Here is a 13,515-nt window from a genome sequence, read left to right as displayed (position 1 = left end):
TACCTAGATTGGATGGCCTTAAAACTGTGGTTTTCGCACAAAGGTTGATCGCATTTAACGAGACCTTCGCTCCCGTAGGGAAGTATACACCGTCCATTCCAGTCATCGCTTGTTTATGGAATGAAGCAGTAAGTGGTCGCTCATCGAACGACATCATTGGATGCTTCCACCGTGTCGTCGAAAGATTCAGTGGCATGGAAAGACTAGTTCTATGGCTCGATAACTGTGCTGCCCAGAACAAAAACTGGAACCAATTCAGAAACTGTTCAGTTGAAGGAAGTGGTTCTCAAGTATTTTGAATCTGGGCACACTTTTATGTCCGCAGGCAGCTTCCATGCTGCTGTGGAAGGAGGAATGCGAAGACGTCCACCCATTACCTACTCCGACTTCAAGGCCGTCGTTGAAAAGGCTGTCTAAGGTTGAAGTCTTGGATATGCTGCCGGACAATTTCTTCCCTAACGTTTTCAGCGTTTCGCAATACACGCTGAATAAAATTAAACCGCGCCCGTACATTGACCACATTCGCAGAGTGGTATTGAAAAAGGGAAGTTACCAATTTTATTACAGTAGTGTGTCCGGCACCAAAATCACCCTCGGGGTGCACTTACAGGGAAATAGTGGATGCTTTCAGCGCAGCCATAACTACGGATGATTATCCCGTTTCCCTGCTCACTATGGATCAGGTTCAGACTGTCCGCGCCGTTCTTCTGGATCACATTGCTGACCAGGAGACTCCAGACATTAGGCCAAAGTTCAGGAGCTGCCAGTTCAAGAACGGCTAGTTGACACTAGCGGCAAGCTAGATCGCTGCTAAACTATATGTTTGGCAAAGCACGCATGCGACAGGTTGGCAGAGGTCTGATCAACACAGGCGCAATAGGCACCATACCCGCCAAAACGCAGATTGCGTCATGTGAAATTGTGCAATACGCACTTGCCACTCTTAAGCGCATAAGACGATATATCCAAAGGTACTTTCCAGCTTACCTAGGTAGCTTTTGGTTTCGAACGCTGATGACCACACCGGCCCGCCATACCTAAGTATGGACTGAACCACGTTGGCTAATAGCATTCGCTTGCTGCCATATACCGCAGAGCTATTAGACATCATACGAGACAATACCTTCTTGCAGATGTAGTCGACGTGGCTCCCGAACTTGAGCTTGTCGTCGACCATGACTCCCAAGAGTTTTGAGGACCACGCTGACGAAATAGTGCAGCCCCTGACGCTGATCTTTGCTTACTGCACCGACTTGCAATTGTTCACCACGATAACCTCCGTTTTGTGATGCGCTAGCTCCAGTTTCCTGGAGCTCATCCAATCTTCAACAATGCTAGTAGAGTGGGCGGCCGTCAAGTCAACCTCTCTGATAGATTCACCGAAGACTTCCAAGGTGATGTCATCCGCAAAGCCGACATTCACAACCCCTACCGGGAACTTTAGCTTCAACACCTCGTCATACATGACGTTCCACAACACCGGGCCCAGTATGGAACCTTGCGGAACCCCTGCGGTGACTGGAACGCACTTCTGATCCTCCGCCATGTTGTAGCATAGCACACGATTCTGGAATTAATTTTCCAGAATCCTCTACAGCGACGCCGGCACTTGGACGTTCCGAAGCGAGTTGGTTATGGAGTCTCAACTAGCGCTATTAAACGCATTTCTCACGTCGAGCGTGACAATTGCGCAATAGCGGATACCTGTCCTCTTGCGCCGGATTGCCACCTCGCCTGTCTTAGTGACAGTTTGGTTCTTTTCAGCGGCTCTGTTATTCTTCAGCTGACTGATTTCTCGCCGGATCTCTTCGAGATCGGGAGTCGGCACGCTGTTATCGTTTGTAGGCACTCCGAGGTTAACTTCCGCTGCGTCTCTTTCTGTTGTGTCACCATTGAGATGCCTATCGAAGAACTGTTTCTACTTGTCGTCCACTTCGCGTTCGTGTGTGATTAGATCCCCCCCTTGTCCTTACGCATGTTGGATTTAGGTGTGTAGCCTAAACAAGTTTGGTTAACCTTCTCGTAAAACTTGCTCGTATCATTAGCCCGGAATAGTTGTTCCAGCTCCTCACGATCCCTGTCCTCCTTCTTTTAAGCTTTTAATCTTGGTTTTGAAAGTTATCCGTCCAGCAAATGAGTTACAGTGGTAGATATTGATTTTACTTATGAATTAGATGTTGATACTGCAGTAATCATGCAGACAATGTAGTTACTTACCTCTAATTGCTATTAAAACATACATCACTTTGCGGGGCAAAATGAGCACAGCTTTACAGGGCAAGATCGCCACCCTGCAATTGTATATCCCTCCCTAACCTCAAATCAACAACTGTCGTTCCATAAAATGTTTTTTAACGAAATAACGAAATAACGAAATGCATTGTTCAACAGATTTCTGTCTGATAATGACCGCGGAGGAACTCGAACTTTCAATCAATGACTTTTTATGGTTGCAACAAAACAGCCCGAAGAATTCAAACAATGTTTTGAACAGACGAAATACGACGAAGGTTTAATAACTTTTGCATACAGGTAATAGAAAAGACTGTAAAAGATAGCCTACCGGGGGGTTTTGAGACTTTTGGTTTAGATTTTAACGGAGCGTAAGATGCTGTAGAGAGCCTACCCTAGTTTTGAAATAATTTTGCAGTCAAACCAGGCTCGGGTGGCTTTTCCTAGCCATCTTCCAACGACTGTCGCCACTGGTCATTAGATTCGTGAGAAGTCAGCAGTCCTACACTACAAGGAAAATCGCTCTATAACGGTTCAATTCGTTACTTTGCAGCAAATTGCTTAGAAGTGCCTGCCTGTCAAACCGACAAGAGCTTTCCGGGGAACCAATCAGAATTATCATGGCTGCGATGGATGTGGCTACAGAGACTGTAGATTACAGAGGCGCCGAGACACTCAAAAACCGCTGAATTTTGAACGAAAGCGGAGAGTTACATTTATTTATGATGATAGTAATCTCCGTTTTGTTTCAAAATTTAGCGGATTTTGAGTGTCTCGGCGCCTCTATAATCTACAGTCTCTGTAGGCTAGATGCTCCAACAGTTGCATGGTGATGAAGTATATGAATCACAAACTCGCGCGTCTCCGCGGTGAACGCTGCTATACAAATGCGCTGCAAATATTGTGTTCGCATTGAATCTGAAACAACGCAAAAAAAAGTCTCACCAAGCGAGGTGGCAATAGCATTTGCATTAAGAAAATGGACTTTTTTTCGGATGGTGATGAAAAAAACTAACACAGCTATTTCAGTTTGATAAATTTCCCATGGAAGACTTAGCTTACTTGCAAAAAAACCGGAACATTCGCCATGGCAGACGAAAACATGCGTGTAGGCATGTTTTTGAGTTCTTTCTTCGTTTTATTGATCGATTCCTCCTTAGCTTTCGCGACAAAATTGTTGGAGTAGATCTTACGCTTCAGGTTTTCCTAGAAATTCTCGATGGGACGCAGCTGGGGGACGTTGGGCGGGTTCGCCGACTTGGGTACCACTTACCACGTCGATATTCAGCCGCACCATCTGCTCCAACGATCGCTTCGAGTAGTGGGCCGACGCCAGATCTGGCCTAAACACCGCGTCTTCGCCCTTATGGTATTTCTTGATGAACGGTACAATTTCCGGTAGGCATTTCGTACTATAAATCTCCCCGTTCACGGCCAGTCCGGAGCGAAAGAAGAGCGGGCTTGACATCCCCTTCTTACTGATTGTCCACCACAACAGAGCCTTCTTGGGGAACTTAGTGTGTGAAATGACTTCACCTCGGAGTTCACTTTCTTCATGGGAAAGTAAAATACGAAGTGCCCTGCCAGTCGTTGCCATCCAGGGTGAGATAGGTCTTGTCGTCCATCCCCATCCCCACTGCCACGTCGCGATTCGCCGGGAAATCGCCTTGACCATCAAATTCAGCCGCCGCCGCTGCGCCATTGCCTGCAGCTCCGAGACCAGTAGACGGGACTGGCGCTTTCAGACATGTATGTCCATGTTCGCCAGGTACTTTTTCTCTCCCAGCCGAGCGTACGCAGCGATGTAGCCACTTTTCCCTCGGTCTTTCTCTTCAGCATCCTTTGGAATTTCTTGTCGCTCAGGGCCGTCGGTCGTCCGGAACCGGGCTTTCTTTCGATGCTTTGATTGTTGTCCTATAGTGCCAAGATATTGTAGATGCCGGAACGCGCACACTTCTGAACAGAGTAGCTTCACTGTTTTCGCCATCAAGGTTAGAGTTCGACTGATATAGAGCTGTCAAATTTTTTTCTGCTGACTCATGGGTTATTAAGATTGATGCTGCATGGGTAGTTTCGTCAGTGCGTGTGAAGGTAATAAACCCGCGTGAAAAATCGGCAATTTTTGTCCATTTTTTAATGCAAGCGTTACTAACTATATGAAGCTACATCTAGCGGACACTGGATATCGACTGGGGACTGGAGACTAGCGGTCACGGACCAAGGTAAATGGAAGAATTACGTCAGTTAAGCAGTTGTCAGAGTCTGGGGTAGTGGGTGAGTGAGATTCGTACGTATGTTTTCGGTCCTTCTGGAAGTAACTAAATCATACGCCGCCTTCTCAATTCGAAAAACCAGGCACGCGAGAACGCTTGTTATGTAGTACTGATGAAAGTGATGCCTCGACAGTTGCTTCAATCGAGTTGATGACCCGTTTTCTAGTTGACTAATGACACCTTCCTACCAATCTTTCGTTCTTCCGCCCAGATTTTTAATGGTTCAGTGGATGGTTTATTCGTATTGTGCCAAATTCGGCGGACATATCGCCCTTCCCAGAGGGTTTACCGCTTTTGAACTCGCAAAGCACGCGCCTTTGCCGTTTCGCTTACAATCCTCATCCTGCTCCTGTTTTGCTCCTGCCCATTCAGCAAAGTTTGAAAGTACCCCTTTCATCTAGCTGTGACTTTTGGTTTATCAGTAAATAAGTTGTCTTTTCAATCACATTACAGTGCCTAATTCTGGATAACTGCAGAATTTCTTAATGTTTTCCAAATTTTAGCTATTTAAACAATGTAATCAATACACCTGCTAATTTTAAATTGTTAAAGTGATTTAAATAGCTTAAATTTTATCAATGACACATACATAATCCTCTACAGCCCATTGACATCTTCTAAACTCGTAACTGAGGGAGTTCTCTTCGATGAACGAATGAAGGCTGTGTCTTCCATTGACTGGACGGAAACTGCATCTCGTCGTAGCCGCCAGAATAAAGCCGGGGCGAATACGACGGATATTCGACAGACTACGCAGCTAGCCGTTCAAATACAGGACAATTACGGGACTTCCAGTCGAGATGATGGGTAGTAGAATGAAAATGATTAATAATAAATGTCTGCAAGTTGGAGGCGAAATAAGAAAATAGTAGGAGGGGAAATAAGAAAATAGTAGAATTAAAAGGAAGCGTGTCTCTTAGTATTGGGTAAAAGTTATTGTACTAGTTTATTAGTTTTATAATATAGGCAAAAACCCTTTATCTCAGTTAAAGCTTTTATTTTCATATTTTCTTTGATTCTCACTTCAAAATGTTCCATGCGAAGTAGCGATGAAAAAACACGATAATTTTGTTCGTTAATAAATAGTGACCATTGCCAGCCATCCATTCTCGTATGCCGCGATCAGTAGGATAAAATAAAACCTTAAACAACTAAACACCACTTCCGGATTTGGAACAAAAAGCGAACACGCCGCTATCCACTCATTCCGGTTGACGGTGCACCCCGTTAAACAGTACCGCTTGCGTCGAATAATCGTAGATGATAAACACGAACGGATGGTTGCAGTGGAACATTGCCGGATCGGCCGGTCGCGACGACCGGAAGCTGAACGCTATCGTGCTGGAAGCGGCCGTCGAGCCTTCCTCGTTCACGGTGATCTTCGACTTCTGTATAACCTCGTCAAACTCGATCTTGGCTTGCTTGGAGAAACCGGAGTAATCCGCGCTGGTATCGAACAGGTTACCCATGCCCATACGTTCGAGGACGGGTTTCATTTCGACGGTTTTCTCGATGCTAAACTTAGGCATCTTGACATCCACCTGGCGAGATATTCCTTCGCCGATGACCTCACTGAGAATGTCCGGTGATGCCGTCAATCGGGCTAGCAACTTCTCCAGTGCGTTTGGTTCAGCTGGGGGTAGAAACACGTACATCGAGACGCGTGAACTTTCCTCCTGACCGTGGTACGGTAACTCAAGGATGTGACAAGCAAGTTTTTCATTGGCAGCTGAAACGGTTCATGGTCAGTCATTCTCAGTCTAACAAGCAAGTTTATTTACTCAGTAATCTTACCGTGATTGAAAGTTCCTTGGACATGCATCATGTCAACAAACTCCTGTCGCTCGTTGGAAATGTAGAAGATTTCTTTCTTTGTTTCCTCTGGCTTGAATTTGGTTTGCCATGTACCCTGCAAGCGAGAAAGATCAGTGAGTTCAATGTTAAATATTTTCTTGTTCAAATACCCACCTTGAAGTATGCGGCATTTGCAACAGCCAATTTTGTGTTTCGCGTTATTGATCCCGGTATCAGCAGGTCTTTGATTTCTCCGTGCGTCACGTTTTCCACCCAGTTATTGATGTAGACTCGCTGCGCTTCCGGCTCATTCTCATAGTCTAGCTTCTCGATTTCGTCGAAGAATTTATCCTCCATGCATTCCTCCACGGGAATATTTTTGCCAAAGAATAGCTTATCGACGGAGGTGAATTGGATGTCCTTATCGTTGCTAAATCTTGTCGCCAGCGATTTCTTGCCAATGTTGTAGGCCTGCCATACCACCGGCTTATCGTTGGTCCAGTGCAGTTCCAAACCAGTGCGGAGGAGCTTTTCCGTTGTCGTTTTGGCTCCGAAGTACATCAGCAGAAGCACGTGGTACAAACTGTACGGTGAGAAGAAAACGTTCTCGGTTGGTGTGGCGGTATTGATGGCTTCCAGCAGTTTCAGCGTGAATATCGATTCGCCCTTGTACAGCCGGTTCCGTGACTGCGAACTATCCGCTTTGGTGTGCTGGACGTTATCGTTTTCGGCCAAACACTGTCCGCTGGCGGTGGGTACGGTATCCGTTGCCAGCAGCAGAAGCACCAGCGCGGCGCACGGGATGGGTTTCATCTGGAATGGTTGGTGGTAATTAATATTTTGTGAATGGAAATTATTTCCGAAGCTTCAACAGACTACTAACTCAGGTGCACACTTTTCAGGCGGTTTATACACATTTTTTGATACATACGTAAAAATTCACAGAGTACACCGTACGCAGTACAGTACCTAGAGTTAGGTAAAGGTGCAATAGTACAGGTACAATGCAGTTTTCGGTAGTAACTTTCCAGAAGGGCGCATAGCTGCAAAATGTATATAAACCGAGTGGGGCTTATTTTTTGCGGAGCCTGCATAGAGAAAGAAACCCTCACTAGGTTTGCTTTCATATTACAGGTAAATTCCTTTGAAAAGTTAATGCAGATTTGTTCTTTGCAAGTTCCTCCCTTCCCAAAAAAATTACACAAAAGAAGAAAAAAAAAACGAAAAGAACCACGTAGAAAAACGTGACTAAAATTGAACATACGGAAAAGAAAAATAAGGTAAAACCCAAGAGAGAAAGGGCATAAAAAAAGAAAACGAAAGAAAAAACGCGACAGAATGGAAGGGGGTACAGGATGTAAAAAGTTAAAAAATGTAAAAAAAGAACATGGAATAGGAAGAGTGAAAAAACGAGGAGGCTAGACAGAAAAAGAAGAATGGCGAAAGAAAAAAGCAGAAAAATGAGAGAAAAGATGGAAAAATCATAAAGAAAACGATACAAATGAGACAGAAAATCAGGATAAACTGGATAGGAAAAGAGAAAAATCGGGACAACAAATGAGAAAAAAACAGATAGAAAAACAAAGAAACGGAAAGGGGGAAAACACAAGAGAAGGTAAATGAAGAATCGAGAACAGAAAAATATAAAAACAAAAATAAAACCCGATTTAATCCACCTAGTGGTGAAAGGAACCTTTGTTATACGGTCTTACTTGCTATTTGAGATAGAAACCGACACGTCTGCGGAGTATAATCCATCTATTGGTTAACGTTGCGTAGTGCGTTGGTTTACATAAAATTTTTGAAAATTGAATACGTTTACAAAATTTGAACAAAATATGACCACTTATAAATTTTGATAGATCCTTTTTTCATGAAATTGCTGAATAAGGATAAGTAAGTTGTTAATAATTTGAGTAAGTGCAAGTAAAAGTAGGTTGTAAGAGCAAATATTATTCTTTAACATATGCATTGCGTAGTAAAGGTCTAGTTTATAGATTTTTGAACTATGCATAATTTCCTGTAATGCCTATTTGATTCACACCAATAAAGTTTTCTAGAATAAATTTCATCAATTTTTATTAACCTTCGGTTACTCACGCTGCTGTATTTTGTATAACACGTGTAGGTTTTTGAACGCCATATTGTTATAAAGTTACAAATCGTTGTGTAACTAACGTATATTCTTCAATAAACTTGTTATGAGCAAAATGTCATAATTATTCAATGCATTAATACTTTAAATTGTTGGGAAAATTGATCAGCATAAACTGACATCACAGAAATGAAGCAATCAGCATATGACATGTACCGGAATTGGCCTGGAATTTTCTCTCGTTTCTTCATATGGAAAAATGGTGTCTGTATGCATCAAAACACTCAGGAATAATGTAAAATGTTTAAAATGTATCCGTCTGTTGGTAGTCGAATAATTCGGGGTCAAAATTAGGGTATTTTTTATAATCAAAGTTCTACAGTTCCTAAACAAGCAAACATAAAGGTATACTATATTCAGCAAAGTTGTGTATTTTTACTATTTGTGCAACTTTGTAATACATGAAAAAGTCATACAACAATTACGAAAAGAGCCAAAATAAAAAACTGATTTCACTAATTCATATATAATAAATAATATTTTTCTAGCTTCGCTGAAGAGATAGCAAAATTTCTTGTAATAATATACTCTAAAACTTTGCAGAATACATCAATGTGTTATATTGAAACTGAAGAAAAATAATTTTTTTATTCCACTTTTAGGGGTATTAATCAAAATTTAAATTGCACCAGACGATAGAACTTTCAATTTCAAGAAATTCTTCCAAAGGTTCCATAAACCTAAAACCAAGTTTTCCCAGTCAAAACTCTAGTGCGCATATTTTTTTGGCTTTGGGCCATTGTGCGCGCGAATAACCCGTATTACAAAAGTTGGCGCGAGTGTTGGAGGGTTAATATCTTTTGATCGGCAAAACCAATTCTACTGAAATTTTGCAGATATATTTGCAGCATTAAAATCTCTAATTTGATGTCAAAATAATTCAAACTAGATAAATCATCTTAGATGAAATGGTTATAAATTATTGTAAATTTTAATGTGTTGTATTCAATTGCTCATAACTTTCAAATTAAACGTCCAATCAAAAAACAAATCAATAGTGATCTATTAGGCTATGTTACCTTTCAAATGAGACTAATAGCGCCTAAGTCGGTTTAGCCATCTCTAAGAAACAGGCGATAATTATTACCTTGTCAAAACAGGTTTTTTAGGATAACTTTTAAACTACTTGTTTGTTTTCAATAAAATTTACCCGAAAAATTTAGCGTTAACAAGAGCTTTCATTCGATACCAAGATCGTTGAAATCGGTCACTTGGTTCCGGAGAAAATCGTGTCACGTAATTTTCACGTTTTTACTTATAACTTTTAAACGAAATGTCGGACCCCGAATAGTGATCAATAGTGATATACTAGACAATAATACCTTTCAAACAAAAGTAATAGCGAACAAATCGGTTCAGCCATCTCCGAGAAACAGGCGATAGAAAAGTTGCGTCGCGCACATACACACACACACACATACACACATACACACACACACAGACATTGCTCAGTTCGTCGAACCCTGTCGACTGGTATATGTGGCTCGGCCCTCCGGGCCTCGGATCGATTTCGTGTTTTTCGACCAATTTTTAAACCTTTGTTATAGTATAACAAAGGTAAAAAAGAAAACAGAAGACAAAAAGGATTAGGTGGAAAATCAAAACAGAAAAGGATCTGACAAAGGAAGAAAAACAGGACATAATAAGACAGACAGAGAACAGACGAAAACGAGAAAATAGGAAAAATCCTTATATTGGTGAAAGTGACCTTAGTTATACCATTTTATTTGTCATTTGAGTTAGAAATCGACAAGTCTTCGGAACATAACTCAACTCTTGTTAACGTTGTGTCATATATTATCAATGCGTATTTAATATACTATAAATATGCATTTAATATACTGAATAGCTTGGAAAATGTGTCTTTCTAACGAAAGCAATAAAAAATTGTTAATAAAATCGATTTAAAAAAACCGCCATTTTGATAATTTTTCGAATTTTCAGTTATCACTAGGAAACAATTTAGGTATTCACCTTATGTTTCGAAATCATCATTCAAATCCGTTCACCGATACTCCGTTGATTTCCACAAAGTAAGTGTTTTCACGAGCATTCACGCGCTCAGTTGCCAACACACAACAACTTTAATTCCAAAATCTGTTAAAAATCACGAAATTGCATTATTTAACGACTTTACAGAGTAGAGTCCTTAAGTACTTATTAAACAAATCAATATATTTCGCAACTACTAAAAGATAGACAGTTTCTATATTCAGCAAAGTTGCTTATTTTACTATGTTCTACAACTTTTGTTAAGACACTGTATGTTTTGGATGCACTAAAAAAACAAAAAATGGTGTCACCCCAATAGGTGGATTCTCGGTCATCCTAATAATGTAAAAAGATGCACTTAATAAACTTCTCTAAAGACACATCCCCTGAAAAATCATGATTTTTTTACGCTCGTGTTTTTGAGGTTTGGCCCCGCTCTGCATTCTATGATTAATAAGTTTTCCTAAGCAATTTCATCCAATTTTTGTGACATAACTTTTGACCGATAAGACCATTTCTCATCAAATTTGGCAGATATGTCCAAAACGTTAAGACCTTGCGTTTGATACTAAAATAATTGAAATCTGATTCATCTGGTTAAAATCGTTCTACATTATTGTAAATTTTATTGTGTTACATACGATTACTCATACTTTCCAAATTAAACGCCCAATCTAAAAACTAATCAATAGTTACCTATGATGCTATATCACCATTAAAACAAGACTAATAGTGCATAAATCGATTCGGCCATTTCGGAGAAACGTTCGACTAATTGACACTTGTTTGGTAAAACACATTTTAAGCATAACTTTTGAACTGGTCGTTAATTTTCAAAAAAACATTCTCAAAAACTTTGAAGTAGCAAGACCTTTTACTGGATACTAAAATTGTTGCAATCGGCTGGGTGGTTCAGGAGAAATCGTGTCAAGTGATTTTTACATTTTTGCTTATAACTTTTACACGAAATGTCGGAACGCGAAACAATTCAATAGTGATCTACAAGGCAGTAACACCTTTCAAGCAAGCTTAACGGCGATCGAATCGGTTGAGCCATCTCCGAGAAACAGTCGACTAAAGTTAGGCGTCACACACACACATACAGACATTGCTCAGTTCGTCAAACTCTATCGATGGGTATATGAAACTCGGCCCTCCGGGCCTCGGGTCAATTTCTTGTTTTTCGACCAATTTCTAAACCTTTGTTATAGTGTAACAAAGGTAAAAAGCAGTAAAAAAGCGAAAAAGGCGAGAATCTGGGTTGAAAAAAGACAAAAAGTTGATTTAGGACCTAACAAACGACAAAAAATGAGACAGAAAAAAGGAAAAACAGACCGAAAAACGAGAAGAAGAGAAAAAGAACAGGGAAAGAGGAAACAGCGGGCAGAAAAAAGGAAAAAAACGAGAGGAGGAAGAAGAAGAAACGAGAGAGAAAAATGGGAAAAGTAGTCAAATGCGATATAAAAAGAGCAAAATGGGATAAAAAATCGAAGAAGGAGCTAAACAAAAGAAAAAAAACAGGAAATCCGGATAAAGAAAATGAACGAAAGATAAAAAGGAAAACCGGAGAGGAAAAGGAAAAAAAGAGGCAAAAAATAAAATAACCGTGACAGAAAAGATGGAAAACGGGGCACCAGAAATAGGAAAAACGGAACGGACGAACAGGACAGGAAACGAAGAATAAAAGAATAATGAAACAGATAGCATGAGGCAGAAGAAAAGGAAAACGAGAGAAAAAGCTGATGGAAAATGATAGCAAAAATCGAGAAAACGGTACAGAAAACAAGAAAAAACGGAACAAAAAGTAGAACAACGGGGCTGGAAAAGAGGAAAAATGCAACAGAAAAGAGGTTAAACATGTGAGGGAATAAAACAAAAAATGACAATCCTAATTTTAAGTATAACTTCGTGTCTAATTTGCAGTCCATGTCCGATTTGAAGTAAAACTTCAGATTCACATTAGTCCAAATTAAAGTCTAATTTTATGTCCAATGGCTGCGACGCAAATGCGCACCACACGATATGGGGCAGCTCGGACACAAACAACAGGGGTGAGTACCTACTTGAATATCATACTTCTAACGATGTCAATGTAATCAATGTAGGGAATGACCCCACCTTTATAAACGCTATCAGACAAGAGGTCCTAGACCTTACTCTATGTAGCGCCTCTATAGCTGAGAAAGTCAAAAATTGGCATGTCTCTGATGAACCAAGTTTATCAGACCACAGACATATCATTTTCGATTCAGGAATCCGAGAAAAACCAATTGGAGTTCCTTTAGGGATCATCTGATTGCCTCACGTAATTCCTGTCACAATAATATACGAACTCCAGTTGAGCTGGATATCGCCGCTAGTGACCTGCAATGTAGGATCACAGACGCGTATAACACAAACTGTCCCGTAAACACGCGAACAGTTTGCCGTGATGTGCCCTGGTGGAATGAGACGCTTAGCAATTTCCGTCGGAAGGCAAGGCGTCTGTTCAACAGGGCCAAAATCACGTCTAACTGGGAAGACTACAGAGCTTCCCTCACCAAATACAACGCTGAGCTACGCAAAGCCAAAAGGAAATCACGAGTTAAATTTTGCGAAAGCATTCAAACTCTGCCAGAGGCTACGCGTCTGCAGAAAGCGATGTCCAAGGACCATTGCAATGGTCTAGGGCAATTGAAAAAAGAGGATGGGAGTCTCACTGTTACCACCAGGGAAACTCTGGAAGTTCTGATGAACACGCACTTCCCTGGTGACCGCTGGGCAAAACATAGGCGGGCAACAGTGGAATGGGTCATTACACAATGTGCCAAATGATTCGGTTCTACTTGCACGCCGATTGTTTACGGAGGCCTCGATCAATTGGGCACTCAGCTCTTTTGAACCAATGAAATCTCCAGGTCCGGATGGTATTCTACCCATTTTCTTACAAAAAACGGACGGTGTTATAATGTCCGAGCTCATCAACCTCTTTCGAGCCAGTTTCACTTTGGGGTATATCCCAGAGAATTGGCGGAAAGTAAGGATGGTGTTCATACCTAAGGCTGGCAAAAAAGACAAAACCATGCCTAA

At 41.1% G+C, this 13,515-nt stretch overlaps 1 protein-coding gene across 2 annotated transcripts in view; it reads right to left on the bottom strand.

Annotated features, from left to right (window-relative positions):
* Nucleotides 1-5,485: 5,485 nt before the first annotated feature.
* The window catches only part of LOC128744682 (serine protease inhibitor 88Ea-like), a 28,435-nt gene continuing 20,405 nt past the window's right edge, over nt 5,486-13,515 (bottom strand). For both annotated transcript variants that reach the window (XM_053841846.1, XM_053841847.1), the window contains exons 2-4: nt 6,474-7,112; nt 6,300-6,414; nt 5,486-6,234 (exon numbers count right to left, since the gene is read on the bottom strand). In XM_053841846.1, coding sequence (XP_053697821.1) covers nt 5,708-6,234; nt 6,300-6,414; nt 6,474-7,112 — 1,281 coding nt within the window. In that variant the 3' untranslated portion in view covers nt 5,486-5,707. The remainder of the gene's footprint in view (nt 6,235-6,299; nt 6,415-6,473; nt 7,113-13,515) is intronic.

The sequence above is a fragment of the Sabethes cyaneus genome, chromosome 3 (genome assembly GCF_943734655.1).
Source record: "Sabethes cyaneus chromosome 3, idSabCyanKW18_F2, whole genome shotgun sequence".
Classification (NCBI taxonomy): domain Eukaryota; kingdom Metazoa; phylum Arthropoda; class Insecta; order Diptera; family Culicidae; genus Sabethes; species Sabethes cyaneus.
This window is presented reverse-complemented; position numbering and strand designations above follow the sequence as displayed.